This window comes from Gobius niger (genome assembly GCF_951799975.1).
Source record: "Gobius niger genome assembly, chromosome: 3".
Classification (NCBI taxonomy): Eukaryota; Metazoa; Chordata; class Actinopteri; order Gobiiformes; family Gobiidae; genus Gobius; species Gobius niger.
Window position 1 is genome coordinate 4,435,741 of NC_136854.1, and position 17,573 is coordinate 4,453,313.

The 17,573-nt window shown below is 41.8% G+C and overlaps 1 protein-coding gene across 1 annotated transcript in view; it reads right to left on the reverse strand.

Annotated features, from left to right (window-relative positions):
- Window positions 1-16,187, reverse strand: part of LOC306961357 (protein phosphatase 1 regulatory subunit 29-like) — a gene marked incomplete at its 5' end in the record, with an annotated part of 28,627 nt that extends 12,440 nt beyond the window's left edge. The window contains 3 exons of the mRNA XM_079554065.1: window positions 5,038-5,387; window positions 12,047-12,196; window positions 16,017-16,187. Coding sequence (XP_079410191.1) covers window positions 5,038-5,387; window positions 12,047-12,196; window positions 16,017-16,187 — 671 coding nt within the window. The remainder of the gene's footprint in view (window positions 1-5,037; window positions 5,388-12,046; window positions 12,197-16,016) is intronic.
- Between the last annotated feature and the right edge of the window lie 1,386 nt (window positions 16,188-17,573).

Here is a 17,573-nt window from a genome sequence, read left to right on the forward strand (position 1 = left end):
TTGTTCCATGAAGAAGGAGCAGAGTGAACAAAAGCCAGTTCCCAGTTCTGTGCAGCAAATGGGACAGTGAGCAACAAATGATCATTTGAGCACAAACTGTAAGAGAGTGAGATTAACCTCTTAACTCCCGCCTGAACCGAGAGGATCTTTTTCCTCACGTCATCAGATTTTTTTCTATAATTTTTTTGTTGGGTATTCAACTAATTTTTGTCACTTTTTTGTCATTTTTTGGTCATTTTTTCATCACATTTTTGTCATTTTTTCATCAATTTTTTATCACATTTTTGTAATTTTTTTGTCAAATTTTTGTCATTTTTAGTCAAATTTTTTCATTTTTTCATCAATTTTTTTGTATCAAATTTTGGTCATTTTTTGGTCACATTTTTCCAATTTTTTTGTCGATTTTTTATCACATTTTTGTCCTATTTTTGTAATTTTTTGTCATATTTTTGTAATTTTTTGGTCATTTTTGTGACATTTTTGCCACTTTTTCTTCAACCTTTTTATGAATTTTTTATCATTTTTTGACACATTTTTTGCCATTTTTTTGGTCATTTTTTTTATCAATTTTTAATCATATTTTTTATCATTTTTTGTCACATTTTTGTCATTTTTTTCGTCACTTTTTTGTCAATGTTTTCTCACTTTTTTGTCACATTTCCGTCATTGTTTTCGTCTCAGTTTTGTTGCTATTTTCACAGCTTTTTTCCAGAAGCTTTTGGACTGGAGTAAAGCCAAACTGGAGAAAATGTGCTCAGTTCAGGTGGGAGTTAAGGGGTTAAGTTACAGATGTAAGAGGGCAGAAGACCAGGCATTGCCTTATCAATAAAAGTATACCAATGACCCCGCCTCCTTGAGGACAAAGAAGGCCGTCCCACTGGAGAATACAGTTCACAGTGATGGGTCAAGGCCTTACAGTCAGTGATGAACCTCAAAGGAGCCTGATACACAGTGTCAGTCCTATGTAGACTTTGAGCAGACGCATTCAGACGCATACAGACTGTATATAGACTGTGTATATAAAGACAGCTCCTCCTCACTCCTCCCCGTTTACCACAATGACCACGATCAAGGGGGAAGTCATGGCGGATTTACAGACTCCTCCTCCCCAGCTCTGACGAAGCATGTTCCTAAAAAGGGCATAAGGGCGGGATCTTCTCTGTAGACTCCGCCCTTGTGTGACGTGTAGCTCGCGCAGCTCCAATGCAAACAGTCTGACCCTCATTAAGTACGAGATTTCTAAAATTCTTCTTAATTGTAACTAACCCAGCGTTATCTCAGGAGGAATATCTAGCTCTAGATAGTCCCAAAAAAATTGGGACCAGGCTTTAAAGTTGTTTTTAACGTGTCTAAAGTCCAATGCTTTTCAATGGGGGACCAGCGGCGATATGGAGGTACTACAGCAATGGCGGCCTCTAGTGTGGCCAAAAAGCAGAGCAGCCAGCGTCCATTGATCTTTATGAGCAGAAACGTCTATCGCCTTTTCATGTATTTAATATTTATTTACCGTAAATTCTCTAATATAGGCCGGGGCCTTTATTTACTCAAGGGCATCTAGGACCAGGCCTTTATTGGAACCAGGCCACAATTAGAGACAGGCCTTCATTTCTATTTGAGCAAAACGGACGACCAGGAAAATGAAGAAAAACGAGATTTGTGTCCATTTGCACCTAAAATATTAGGTTCATTTATTAATTAACATTCCAAACCCTCTCCCAGCGGCTGGAACGTTGACGCCTTTTATTTTGTCGGGACAACAGGAAGTGTTTCGTTGCTGTTAGCGGAGCTTTGACATCAATGTCACTGCAGGTTTCTGTTTCGTTTTTACCGCGGACCAGATTATTTGTTGTTATCTCGTGTAAAAGGCGAGTTTAGACGGAGCGTTTGTGTTTGTGATCGATCATGAGACTGACCCGAGAGAAGACGAGACGCTCGCGCTGATGGGAGGAGTTATTTTGAGGTGTGGGACTGACCTGCACACGGAGCAGCTGGACGTGCTTTGAAGACGCGATGGAGACTTTATTAAAACCCTGGAGGGTCACACAACATTTGCCCTGTTTCCAAATATCGTCACAGGAGGTTTGAAAAGTGGCTAAATCTGTGTCAAAGTTACGCTCGGATCAGCTCCTCCACAGCGTCCCCATACGAGCGATCGCTGTTTTTGTTTACTTCTGCAATTTTCGCCGGATGTTTTGGTGAATGGTCGGCAACAGCTGATGCATACAGGCCTCTAACTCGGTTTTATAAAATGATAGATCTGCTACAGCGCAAGAGAAGCAATGCACTGTTTATGGACATTGTTTTTTGCTGATTATAGGATTTTAATAAAATGTTTATCAAATATGAAAATGTAAAATGCCTACCACGGCCAACGGATGTGACGACATCGTGATCGCTCGTATCTGCCCGGGTTCCCGTTTGTTTACTTCCTGCACGTGAGTTTTCATTTACACCAGTATGAGACAAATTCCTAACATGGGGAATATTTCTACTGTTATAGTTTCTAATAAAAGCCCCGGCCTGTTTTAGAGACCGGCTTTAATTTGCCTCCGCCAGCTGCGAACCCGGCCTCCGTCGGAGACCCGGCCTCTGTCAGAGACCCGGCCTCCGTCGGAGACCCGGCCTCCGTCGGAGACCCGGCCCCTGTCGGAGACCCGGCCTCCGTCGGAGACCCGGCCTCCGTCGGAGACCCGACCACTGTCGGAGACCCGGCCTCTGTCGGAGACCCGGCCTCTGTCGGAGACCCGGCCACTAATGGAATACAGGCCAGTATAGAATTTACGGTATTATATACTTTAGAAACGGGAAATGTGTTTCTTCATGTATTCGAGGCCCACATTGGGTTCATTATGTTCACATTACATTTGACGGAACATAAATGAGAAACACATTGTATTTTTACATCCACAGTCACAGTGATCTGTTATCCTGGCGAGTCCAGAACGAGACCTTCTCTGTATCTTTTGTATCAGTCTGGTCCTGCCCTCGTTCGCTGGATCAGATTGGTTTATGTGCAGTCACGTGTTGTTAGCGAGCTGCGTCTCTCTGTGGACGAGGAAATCCCCACGACAACAACAATCCCCGGCTGCCAGACGGAAGAGCCGACAGTTCTTTCCAATTAGCGGTAATGACCAAAAACACATCGCCAGTGTGTGAGCTCAGTGATTCATACGACGTAAGCGCTAATAACACTGCAACACCACAGGCCCGCCCTCCGCTGACTGCTTTACAGCCGCTATTCCTGTGGCTGCCAGCAGGAGGAGCCCCAGACAAGATTTTATTTCACTCTTACTATTTAATTCTTACAGACATATTTAGAAATTACAAAATATCAAAAGCGGAGGCTCCAAAAATAAGGTTTTTATGTCTATTTTTCGGCATGTCCACTTTAAGAAAATATTTCACTAGTGGTTCATTCGTAGCCTGGTTTATCAGACCCTCTTAATCACTGCATTTGGTACAAGGGTCCGGACTTTCACAGTTGAGCTCCGCTATCAGGTGGGAGGGTGAACTCCTTTGAAACGATTGGATCTGAGAGCGTTTGGTCGTGGTCTATGTAATGCGCCCTTGTTCATTCCAAGGCTTCAGTTTTCATTTCTGGATATTTGGAGCCGAGGCAGGACGGATTGAAGAGCTTCCATTACTTTCGTATCCGCCGCCAAACTACAACCAGCAAATGCGGCGCAAATGCTCGATGTCACCGACAAGCCCCGCCTCCCCCGCTCGCTGAATGGTAGGTAGAAAGTCAGTCGATGTAACGCGGCCACTGAGATCAGACCCAGACGTACATGTAGGGAAATGATAACTGACCGGAGTTTACGGACGGCTAAGGCCAGGCTAGTTCATTCGGTTCCTGTCTGTGATCGGGTCGATGTAAAACTCTTCTAAAGGTTATTGACGGAAGTGAGCGGGGGAAGTCTTTAGGAGTTACTGCGCGGACGTTTTGCTCCTCGTATCATTACGCCTCACAATATAGTCCCCCTTTTTATCTGCTTATAAAATCGACATGCTACATTTCTGTGTAAATATACTTCGCATGAAAACACTTCACGTAACTTTATTTAAATAGGGAACACGTGGAAGAGCTTGGTAGCTTCTATTGTGAGCTTTTTTGGACCTATATGACATGTGGGAGAGGCTGCGTATGTGCTCCGTTTGCGTGACAGAGCGCGCGGACAAAGACCAGACGGGGATATATTAACTCGGCTAAAGTGAGGTAAGAACATATCTCAGTATGTAAAAACGGTGGCCTATTCCTTTAAACAGAAGCAAAAAGTGCAAAGTACAAAGATGCTCTCAAACATCATGGACAGAGCCATACCCTGCACTCCGAGGCTTTTGTTAGGTGATACTTCCAACCTAAATCTGACGATTAATAATCGTAGAATTTTATTAGCCGGCCTTACTGCTGCTCAAAAGATGGTGGTTTGCCGATGGAAGACAGTGCAGCCTCTGACTGTGAGGGAGTGGCTCTGGTCCTACAGAGATATCCTTCAGCTGGAGTTTCTCTGCCGCTCGAATGCACGGAGCAAAAACTGAAAATATCTCATGCTGGTCCAATCTATTAAATACATCCAAACTGGATTAGTTTTCACGTTATAAACTACAGTGTTACCATGAACATGTCTTGATGTACTGTGTGTTGAGAGAACGTTTATTACATAATTATATGTACTATGTGAATTGTTCGATGTATTGTACATAGCCATATGTTTACTGCTATTTCTGTGGATGTCTTTGATGGAGGAAATCAGCACCTTGTATTGCTCAACTGTACATTTTGCTTCACTTATATATGTTAATCTGGACAGGGTTTTATTTTTTGTTTTATTTTAATTTTTATTACTTATTTATTTATCTATTTTTTCATTTTTGGGGACTGCTTTTACGCAAAAACAAAAAGGGTATAAAATGAAAGTGTGACGCATGCAAAAAAGTGCAAAATGCCAATGCAATGTAACACAAAAAAAAACAGAGGCAAAAACCCGGAGTGGAAACCCTGTGTGCAGTGACTCTGAAGCCGGAGTTGGACATTACCCGAACATGTCCCGTGGCGTCTCGCACTGCAGCCGGTCGTAGGTGTGCGTGACGTTGTTGAAGGCCTCCAGCCAGGTGAGGAAGTTGAACAGGTCGCAGCCGCAGTGGAAGGGGTTCGCCGCCAGCTCGCACACGGTCAGGCGGTTCAGCACGATGAAGGTGGACGGGTCGAGGCGCGCCAGCTTGTTGGAGGACAGGTCCAGGCTGCTGAGGCTCGGACACTCCCAGAAGGTGTTGGTGGAGATGATCTCCAGGAGGTTGTGCTGGAGGTACAGGCACTGGAGGCGGCCCAGCCCGCGCAGCATGCCCTCCGTCAGGTTGGTCAGCTTGTTGTAGCCGAGCTGGAGGATCTGCAGGAGACACAGAGGGGTTAAGGCACAACATGGTCACCTTCTGAACCTCACAATCAGTGTTTAGAGGTTTCAAAGGAACACAAAGGCACATGAGGATAAAAGTCAATAAATTGTAAACTCATCATTACTAAAATAAATAAAAAGTAAAGAGTGCAGATACTTTCAGCGTCATGTGCAGGCCCGTCAGAGTTGAGGCCTGTTCCAGATTTAAGCTTCGTAAAACTGAAACACAGCCTCACCGCGTTCAGTCCTGACTCTGGGACCAGCAGAGCTCGAGATGGTTCACATGGCCCTCACCCTTTTACAACGACACACATCCGTGTATATCTAAACACCCAGGATTAAAAACGGGGACGAGAAAGCTTATTTCAGAGGCTGGATCTGTGCTGGGAATGAGTTTGGGCCTTGAGGATGCCTGTTGTAGCATCACCACCTGAGAGAGCTAATGCTACAAGCTAAACCTCCGGTCCAACGGGACATATGCACAAATAAAGTCAATAAAACCTCCATCTACATAAAGAACAGTTTAACAATGATCACACACTGAGCTGGGCGGATGTTGATCATCTACACAGGGCTGCCAACTTTTCACCAAACTTTGGAGTGAGACATCGGTCGGTCCTGAGCTGGGGGGCCTTTTTCATGGCGATAGTGTCTCGTAATCGCATTAAATTCTAAGCCAAAAACAAGTAGATCTACATGACTGAGCACATCAGGAGCCACATAATGGATCAGAGGGGGTTTGGCACCACCCCACATGACCATCAGAACCTATTGAAAATGTGGGAGGGCACTCTGAATGGGGGGGTTTGGGGGTCCTCCCCCACAAATTTTTTTTTTAATTCAGATATGATTTCCTGAAATCTGGTGCATTTTAGATCATAAATAATAATTTTAGCTGGTCTATTTACTGGTGTAAAGAATTATATTTCTGGGCCCCTTTCAAATTGGGGCCTCTCAGCAAATGCCCAGTGGTTTATTACAGACTTTTCATCAACAATGAGCTGTAGGTGATTGTAACAAGCTAACAGGGCTAACCGGGCCTGCATGCTACCGGCACAAAATATGTCCCATATTCAACCGTATGGGCTGGATATAGACTTAAATACTAGAAAGATTTCACGTTGACCATGAGGATATAGTTAAAGATCCACAGGACATGGAAGGAGCAAAGAGAGAGACTAATTTGTCCCAAACCGCAGGTGTTTTTTAGGCAGGAGGTACTTCCAAGATGTTACGAACACTCTGAGCTCTGTGACATTTGTGACAAGCGTCTGACTTCAGTAAGCACAAGCTCCAACTACGGGCTTTAGGCGCGTTTTTGACGCCCGAAAAGCCTATTCTCAGGAGCACCAGTGCAGAGACCGGAGCACTGGACTAATATGGTTGTGTTTTCTAGTTCTTGCACGTGCCACACCCACCGCCACACCCGATCACACACACATTGGACTGAAGAAAAAGCTCGAGGAGGGACTGATGTCTGACCTGTCCAGCCCCTGAGCTGAAGGTCACACTCAGGCTCATGTTCTCAACAATTCAAAAGTGTGTCTTTAAACAAGTCCCTTCAAACAAGAGAATTCAAGTCATGCAGCTTCACAAACACGGAACTGATGAGTATTTTTGTTTTTGTTTTTGTTGCTCATTTTAAAAGTCTAATAATGCACACTCCAGAACAGTAGGTGGCGCTGTGCTCAAGACAGAGCGAATCAAAACAAGACTTAAAAATGCATATAACTGAAAGTATTTTATCTACGCTCTTGCCTCTTACTGTGATTGATTAATTCTATGTTGATGTTTTTATGGATTGTATTTGTTTTCTTATATTTATGCAACTGTGAAGCACTTTGAATTGCCTTGTGTATGAATTGTGCTCTACAAATAAACTTGCCTTGCCTTGTGCAGATGTACTGTCAATTTGTTGCCGTACAGAGGTGGGGTTTGAATTAATGACTTTTTCATGTAAAATACTTTTTTTTGTTGCGGTTGATGAGTTAGTACTAAATTACTAAATGGACACAAACATCTGGAACATGAACCTTCCCTCTCACACGGAGCCGCTCCCGCCGGCGTTTAAACAATAATTAAAGGCGTTCTTGTTGCAGGACTCAGGAAGGACCTGTTTAAGGCGCCCCCAGTGAACCGTGAGCCGCGCAGACATTTCAGAGCTCGCCGCGTAAACGTACAACAGTAATTACCGCGTCGGGCGACTCTGACGACGCAATTAACACCGAGACGGGGAAATAATGAAAGAGAAACGGCGTGCGAGCCCGGACACGGCTGAGCGCCCGCCGATAACCGCCGCCTCATTCCGGAGGAGACCAAATGAGGTCGGCTAATTAGTTTTAAAGCCGCGCTGCGTAACATGTCACACAAAGGGAGTCAAATGAAAGCATGAGGGTCCGATAAAGCTCCGCACTGTGGCTTTAGATAGACGTGGTGATAAACTGGAGGAGATGGAGAGGCTGAGGAGGCTCGTGGTTCTGCGGGTGAAGGAGAAGAATGATTCAGGTGAGAGTGATTATGTAGGACTGTCTTATGTTTAACCTTTTAACTCCCGCCTGAACCGAGAGGATCTTTTTCCTCACGTCATCAGATTTTATTTTTTTTTCATAATTTTTTTTGTTGGGGATTCAACTCATTTTTGCAACTTTTTTGTCAATTCTTTTGTCATTTTTTGTCATATTTTTGTCCTTTTTTCGTCAAATTTTTATCAAATTTTTATCAATTTTTTGTCACATTTTTGTCATTTTTTGTCACATTTTTGTCATTTTTTTGTCACATTTTTGTCATTTTTTGTCACATTTTTGTAATTTTTTTTGTCAATTTTTTGTCATTTTTTGTCACATTTTTGTCATTTTTTAATCTGATTTTTGTCATTTTTTGGTCACATTTTTGGTTTTTTTTTTGTCAATTTTTTGTCATTTTTTGGTCACATTTTTGTCATTTTTTGGTCACATTTTTGTCATTTTTTGGTCACATTTTTGTCACATTTTTTAGTCATTTTTTTGTCACATTTTTGTCATTTTTTTATCTAATTTTTGTCATTTTTTGTCACATTTTTGGTATTTTTTTTGGTCAAATTTTTGTCATTTTTTTGTCACATTTTTGTCACATTTTTGTCACATTTTTGTCATTTTTAGTCATTTTTAGTCATTTTTTTGTCACATTTTTGTCATATTTTTGGTCATATTTTTGGTCATATTTGGTCACATTTTTGTCACATTTTTGTCACATTTTTGTCATTTTTAGTCATTTTTAGTCATTTTTTTGTCACATTTTTGTCATATTTTTGGTCATATTTTTGGTCATATTTGGTCACATTTTTATCACATTTTTTGTCATTTTTTTGGTCATATTTTTGTCATTTTTTTATCTAATTTTTGTCATTTTTTGGTAATTTTTTTGTCACATTTTTGTCATTTTTTTGTCACATTTTTGTCATATTTTTGGTCATATTTTTGTCATTTTTTTGTCACATTTTTGTCATATTTTTGGTCATATTTTTGTCATTTTTTAATCTAATTTTTGTCATTTTTTTGTCACATTTTTTCCTTTTTTTGTCACATTTTTGTAATTTTTTTGTCACATTTTTGTCATTTTTTTGTCACATTTTTGTCACATTTTTTCCTTTTTTTGTCACATTTTTGTCATTTTTTTGTCACATTTTTTCCTTTTTTTGTCACATTTTTGTCATATTTTTGGTCATATTTTTGTCATTTTTTTGTCATATTTTTGTCATATTTTTGGTCATATTTTTGTCATTTTTTTATCTAATTTTTGTCATTTTTTTGTCACATTTTTTCCTTTTTTTGTCACATTTTTGTAATTTTTTTGTCTCATTTTTGTCATTTTTTTGTCACATTTTTGTCATTTTTTTGTCACATTTTTGTCATTTTTTTGTCACATTTTTGTCACATTTTTTCCTTTTTTTGTCACATTTTTGTCATTTTTTTTGTCACATTTTTGTCACATTTTTGTCATTTTTTGGTCACATTTTTGTCATTTTTTTTGTCAAATTTTTGTCATTTTTTGTCACATTTTTTGTATTTTTTTTGTCAAATTTTTGTCATTTTTTGGTAATTTTTTTGTCACATTTTTGTCATTTTTTTGTCACATTTTTGTCATTTTTTTGTCACATTTTTGTCATTTTTTTGTCACATTTTTGTCACATTTTTTCCTTTTTTTTGTCACATTTTTGTCATTTTTTTGTCACATTTTTGTTACATTTTTGTCATTTTTTTGTCACATTTTTGTCACATTTTTGTCATTTTTAGTCATTTTTAGTCATTTTTTGTCACATTTTTGTCATATTTTTGGTCATATTTTTGGTCATATTTTTGTCATTTTTTTCTCATATTTTTGTCCTTGTTTTCGTCTCAGTTTTGTTGTTATATTCACAGCTTTTTTCCAGAAGCTTTTGGACTGGGGTAAAGCCAAACTGGAGACAATGTGCTCGGTTCAGGCGGGAGTTAAGGGGTTAAAAGTTTTTCATGAGACTAAAACAATGTCGAAAATCTCCAGATATTTTAGTCGACTATAATCAGACTAAATAAAAATGAAAAGGAGAGACTAAAATCATCCAAACTTCTTGACCGTCTGAAGGAAACACTCTGAGCTTTGTCCATGTGGAGCAGCTCCATGAAGCAGAGCACCTGATTAAATATGATTAGAATGAATATTATCAATGCAAAGTCGACTAAATTCACTCTCCATTTTAGTCGACTAAAACTAGACTCAAATTGAAGATATTTTTTGACTAAATCTCTACTAAAATTGAATTACATTTTCAGCAAAAGACTAAAACTAAATTAAAATATGTTGTCAAAACTAACACAGGTTCCAGGCATGTCCCATTGGGAGGAGGCTCAATAAGACCCAGGACACGCTGGAGGGACATGTCTCTGTGGCCTGGGTCCCGCACTCAAATACTTTACATTATTATTATGTGTCCAAACCGCCTTTGCTCTGCCCGATCCCGTCAGACCGTGGAAGCTAAGCAGGGAAGGGCCTGGTCGGTACTTGGATGGGAGACCGTTTGGGAACACCAGGAAATGAGTTTCCTCTGCAGGGCGGCTGGGGGTGAGGAGCTCGGTTACCCGGGAGGAGCTCGGAGTAGAGTTGCTGCACCTTCACGTTGCGAGGAGCTGCTGAGGAGGCTCCTGGTCCCTGTTCCAGGCATGTCCTATTGGGAGGAGGCCCAGACCCAGGACACACTGGAGCGACTGTGGCCTGGGCCCTACACTCTGCAGCAAATATGTTGCTATTTAAATTATTGAGAAACATTCCACATCCGAGGGCTCCGTCACCGCCAGCCGCTCCGCTCCGTCCATCCATTTTCTTCCTCTTTATCCGGAGGTCGGGTCGCGGGGGCAGCAGTCTGATCCACACACACCTCCTCCAGATGTTCTGACCCCGAGGCCACACCAGGCCAGCTCGGAGACTCATTTCCCGACAAAAATATGGATCAAGTCTAATTTCAGCTCCACATCGGATCAAATCCACATCCGGGTTTTCCCGTAGCCACATCTCTGACTGTGTTTTAACCAAAATGTCACTGTTTCACACAATATACCCCGGATACTTCCACTCACAAAAGCACTACTGCTCATTCACATAACGTTTATCTGCATTTCCCCCATAAATCAGTTGAGTTCAGGACGTCCCGGGCCGCACGTCGTCACAGCTCCAGGGTGGATTATGTGGAGCGTTTCTAATGGATCATCTGTGATTCGGGTTCTTGGATGAGAAAGGGAGAAATGTTTGACCAGCTTTGTTCTAATCCCACCCAGAACAGTCCTTCAAATCTGTTCAGGCTTTGCATAGGTTTGAGAACATGCCATAGATTATTTATTTGTGCATCATATATTCCCAATTGTCCTTGAAAGCCCCATAATACAGACAAAAATGTACAAAAAATGTGGAGTCTGTAGGAGTCCCTGTTTGTCCCTGAACTCCTCATCTGCAGGTTGTATTCTCCCCGTATGCCCCTGAACGCCTGACCTGCAGGTTGTTTTCTCCCCGTATGTCCCTGAACGCCTCACCTGCAGGTTGTTTTCTCCCCGTTTGTCCCTGAACTCCTCACCTGCAGGTTGTTTTCTCCCCGTATGCCCCTGAACGCCTCACCTGCAGGTTGTTTTCTCCCCGTATGTCCCTGAACACCTCACCTTTAGGTTGTTTTCTCCCTGTACGCCCCTGAACGCCTCACCTTTAGGTTGTTTTCTCCCCGTATGTCCCTGAACGCCTCACCTGCAGGTTGTTTTCTCCCCGTACGCCCCTGAACGCCTCACCTGCAGGTTGTTTTCTCCCCGTTTGCCCCTGAACTCCTCACCTGCAGGTTGTTTTCTCCCCGTATGCCCCTGAACGCCTCACCTGCAGGTTGTTTTCTCCCCGTATGCCCCTGAACTCCTCACCTGCAGGTTGTTTTCTCCCCGTATGCCCCTGAACGCCTCACCTGCAGGTTGTATTCTCCCCGTATGCCCCTGAACGCCTCACCTGCAGGTTGTTTTCTCCCCGTATGCCCCTGAACTCCTCACCTGCAGGTTGTTTTCTCCCCGTATGCCCCTGAACTCCTCACCTGCAGGTTGTTTTCTCCCCGTATGTCCCTGAACGCCTCACCTGCAGGTTGTTTTCTCCCCGTACGCCCCTGAACGCCTCACCTGCAGGTTGGCCTGGCTGGCGAAGGCCCCGTCCTCGATGTAGCCGATGTCGTTCTTGGTGAGGTTGAGGTCCGTGAGGTTGGTGAAGCGGTACATGGAGGTGAAGAGCACCGCCTTCAGCTTGTTGTCGTTCAGACGCAGATCGTGCACCTGAAACAAAACATCTACATTAGGGGCGAGAGATGAGAGAGGAGCACTGGGCCAAGGGAACGGAAGAGCCACTCAAGCAAAGAGCGAGGGTTCCCAAACTTTTCTGACTGCGACCCCCAAAACAACTAGTGACACCCCAGGGCAACATTTACAAGGCGGATGATTGAGCCCTGAATATTGATGTTTGGGTACATTTCAGTAAAATATACAGTGTTTAATAAAACTATACATGATCAAATATTATAATATCACCTCAGTGTCCCACGACTAGGGCTGGGTACCGTTGTTTTTTTCCGATACCACTACTTTAACGATACCTGCTTTTCGGTACCGGTGCCTTAACGGTACTTTTTTCGATACCTGTGTTATTTTAATTGAGTTAAAATGTTCCTAACATGGCTAATGCAGAGTGAGCCTCACCTTTTCCAGAAACAGTCTTTGATCCCAAACGCTCCGGTGCAGCTGGAGTTTAAACAACAGCAGTAACTTCAGGCTCTGCGGCTAAAGCTAAAGCTAAAGGTAAAGCCCATGTGTTTCTCTTTGTCTAAGAGTCTAGTTTCTTATTCAGTCCTGGTTTAGTCCTGGTTTTTAACCAGTTTACTGTAAGTCCTGGTTTAGTCCTGGTTTAGTCCTGGTTTAGTCCTGGTTTAGTCCTGGTTTAGTCCTGGTTTAGTCCTGGCTCAGACCGCGGCTCTGCCATCTCTGATAATGACTAAAGTGTGAGTAAGTTACAGCTTTGCTTCTGCATTTGTGCTGAAGCTGCTCATGAGTTCAGGCTTTTTTAGACTCACTGCGGATCATTTATTGACGTTTGGAGAGAAAAAGTACCGAAAATTAGCGCCGAAAAAAAAAAAAGTTTTTCGATACCGCCCCCGACCGGAGCTTTTCGGTCGGTACCAAGTAGGTACCGTTTAACGGTGCCCAGCCCTACCCCCGACCCACACTTTGGGAACCCCTGGAGAAACAAACCTGGACATGCAGCCAAGAGACACTCACACCTCATTAGTGATGTGAAGTTTGATTCATCTACTGACTCGTTTTGTTTTATGTTTTGTAACAGAATAAACCTTCACTCATTCATGTAATCTACTGTTTAAACTGATGTAAACGTTACAGTGGACAAATCTCATAGAGAACGGAAACCGGAGCTTCCACACATAATACAATCCAACAGTTGTTATTAATGTGCATTTTATGTAATCCACGTTCTTAGGATTAAAGCAGTACGAACTCATGCCCCTAGAGGTCACAAGCGCCACTGCAGGTGTTGTAGCATGTTGTGTTTTTTACTCATTAATTCCCTGTGAGAGTAAATCCTACGCTGACAGAAAAGACAAAGGGACAGAGGGATGTTGTTCATCCAGTTACACAATGGAGATCCTTTGTTTCACTCAGACTTGGCTGTAAATACTGTTAAGTCAATCAATGGTTTTGTAAAGCCCAATATCCCAGGGTGGCAGGCAGGGTCAGGGATCACTTCTGGGGTGGCAACACATTGTACAATGTCGAATGTTTATAGCAGGGAGTACGCAGGTTTTGCTTGATCGCAAGGTAATTTTTCCGTTTAGATGCAGGCTGAGGCCCCCCCCCCCCCCATTAAACAAATAGTAGCACTGTTCATAATATAAGTAGGGGGTTTCTAACTGAGGTAAAATTGAAACTTTTGTTATAGAAAAAAAAAATCATCATCTTTGGAGCCACAGAAGTTGCACCCGGCTCCTTATTTAGCTCTAAAGTTGTTTTAATTCTTTGTCCTGTCTAAAAAGTAAGAACTGAGAGTGAGGCCTCTGGAAGCACCCAAGTAGCTTCTAGAGCAGATGTGAGACGTCACATGACAATGGGGTGGCAGGACCTTTACTAGATCTGTCCCTGCCAATATCACAACAGGGGTTTCCTCACAGGGCTGCAAGAGCAATAAATATGACAATGTAAAGTCCAGACAAACGTAAAGTCCACATAAGCGTGGGTAGCAGGGGGTGACGAGCGGTGTGGGCGTCCTTTGTCCTTAGACTTTCCAGCACGGAGAGGAAAAACTCAAAAACCCAGGGGGGAAACGGAGAAAGCTCGGGGAGAACCACAGAAGGAGCTCACTGCTTTAGCACTCAACCTCTTTTACCATAACGTTTGGTATAGTGTCACTCTTAAAGGAATAGGCCAGTGTTTTTAGATATGTTCTTACCTTAGCTTTGAGCAACAAATGATCATTTGAGCACAAACTGTAAGAGAGTGAGATTAACCTCTTAACTCCCGCCTGAACCGAGAGGATCTTTTTCCTCACGTCATCAGATTTTTTTTCCATTATTTTTTTGTTGGGTATTCAACTCATTTTTGTCACATTTTTGTCATTTTTTTGTCCTTTTTTTGTCAATTTTTGTAATTTTTTTCATCAAATTTTTATCAAATTTTTGTCATTTTTTGTTGTCATTTTTTGTCATTTTTTTGGTCCATTTTTTTTAATCAATTTTTGTCATTTTTGTATCAATTTTTTGTCAATTTTTTGTCATTTTTGTGACATTTTTTGCCACTTTTTCATCCATTTTTCGTCACTTTTTGTCAATGTTTTCTCGCTTTTTTGTCACATTTCCATCATTGTTTTCGTCTCAGTTTTGTTGCTATTTTCACAGCTTTTTTTTCCAGAAGCTTTTGGACTGGGGTAAAGCCAAACTGGAGAAAAAGTGCTCGGTTCAGGTGGGAGTTAAGGGGTTAATATCTCCACTTTACTGTGCGGATGCCAAACTATTCCTGGTATTATTACGCCTTAATAATAATATAGTTCCCCTTTTATTCACTTAGAAAATCCACATTGTTTAATTTTGTGTACAATGATGAAGATGTGACAAAAAAGTGAGAAAACTTTAACAAAAAAGTGACGAATAAATGACAAAAATGTGGCAAAAATTGACAAATAATTGACAAAAAATGTGACCAAAAAAATGACAAAAAATGCCCCAAAAAATGACAAAAAAGTTACAAAAATGAGTTGAATACTCCCCCCCCCAAAAAAAAAGTTTTGTAGATCTTAGCTTTCAAATGAGGTGTTACACTGGCCTACAGGACAAAAAAAAGACAAAAAAAAAAAAAAAAAAGACAAAAAAAAGACAAAAAATGTGACGAAAAAATGACAAAAAAGTGACAAAAAATACAAAAAAAATACAAAAAAATTGACAAAAAATTGACAAAAAATTGACAAAAAAATGACAAAAAATGTGACAAAAAAGTGACAAAAAAATACAAAAAAAATTACAAAAAAAATACAAAAAAATACAAAAAATGTGACGAAATAATGACAAAAAAAGGACAAAAAAAGTGACAAAACAATACTAAAAAATACAAAAAAAATACAAAAAAATGACAAAAAATTGACAAAAAATGTGACAAAAAATGTGACAAAAAAGTGACAAAAAAGTGACAAAAAAGACCAAAAAAGTGACAAAAATGACAAAAAAGACCAAAAAAATGACTAAAAAGTTACAAAAATGAGTTGAATACCCCTCCCACCCCCCGAAGAAAAAGTTTTGTAGATCTTAGCTTTCAAATGAAGTGTTACACTGGCCTACAGGATTTGGGTAAAGCTGAACTGGAGAAAATGCCCTTGGTTCAGGCGGGAGTTAAGAGGTTAATGTTGGTGAATCATGTAAAGTGACTCACGAGACTTCATTAAATCAGATGGTTCATTGCAAAACTGCTAAATTTGTTTTCCATGTCAACCTTTCTCACTGTTCAAAGTGAATCTTGACTAATGGCTTTACAAGCGGAGACCCCGTGTCTGATTCCAGGTCGGTTTCTCCGTGTGATGAATGACCCGGTGTGGCGTCCGTACCGTGCTGTTGATGTGCGGGGGGATGGTCTCGAACGGCGGCTGGTTCTGGCTGCAGATGGCCAGCCACACGTAGCCTTTATCCCCCTCGATGAGCCAGCAGTCGCCGCTCACCGCCAGAGGAGCGAGGCTCACGAACAGCGCGGCGAAGGCGAGCAGGCTCCTGAGCGCCATGTCGGTCCCGGCTGAGAGCTTCGAATAATCCACACGCCCAGAAGCAAAAAGGAACGAAAAAGGCAGAACTGAAAGAGGTCTGGAGGGAGATCACTGACACGACGTCCCCATCTCAGGTGTTCGGGGTCAGGGCGGGAAGGAGAGCGAGGAGGAGGGTCCGGGAGGTTCTCATGGCGTCTGTCGGAGAGGAGGTCACAGGTGAGGAGTCTGTGGAGGAGAGAAGAGAGACGGGTCATTTTCTAAAGCACAGTGTGGACCTTCAAACAGGAGTAAGTCTGAGAACATATTTGGGTTTGAAGATGATTAGCTCCCGGGCTGGAGGCGGCAAAGATCTTTCATAAAACTGCAGATAGAACATGCTCATAGTAACACATGGAACAAATGGTGATTCTGGCGCTTTATTAAGGCTGTCCTTTCAAACCTGGTACTATTCAAACCAACAGGAAACATCACTCAGTTTGTATCCGTCATGAAGTTATAAAATCTCACTGAGCTCATGTCGACTGGAGAAAGGATTTTGCATTTTTGTTTTATGAAACAGCACAGACTTTTTGTCATTATATTTGGCCACATTTGACGTAGATTTTCCTCCATAAACAGAGGCTGTATCCGAATGTCCCCCCTAGTCCCTAACCCCTCATTCACTACATAGGCCCGCACTATATAGTCACTATATAGACACTCATTCAGTTGGCGATTTGGACACAAGCCACGACTTTCTCCGAGCAGCAGATTGAGTGACCACATCTGCTAAAAGTTCAATAAACTCCGGGAATAAAGTATTTCTGTGATAAAGACCGAACTCAGAGACAGTGGAATATTTATGGATAAATACGAGTCAGATACGCTTTTACTTCACATGGATTTTACATGAATGACTTTGATTATTCGAGAGGACGCTGTCAGTCATTTAACAGCTCAAGCTAAAGGTTAGCAGCTAGCGTTAGCATGAAGCTGTCGGTCATTTAACAGCTCAAGCTAAAGGTTAGCAGCTAACGTTAGCATCTTTTCACCGTAGCCGTTTATATTTAGGTCGTTTATTCAAGAGAAACACAAACACACGACTGAAACAGCTGATTTACTTCAGTCGTGTTGTTTAGTTCAAAGACCTGTCTCTGTCAGGCTCTTCTCCCACTCTCGCATTGCATTGTGGTCTATATTGACCCGTTTAGTGACCATCGATGCTCACTACTTTTCCAGATGCATTGTGGGAAATTTTGAGTGGACGACTTTTTTCTCTCTGGACATTCGGACACCCCTACAACATGGTGTGAGCACTATATAGTCAGTATATAGTCAGTATATAGTCAGTATATAGTCAGTATATAGTCAGTATATAGTGACTAGTGTGGACATTCGGACACAGCCATAGACACACACGTGAGC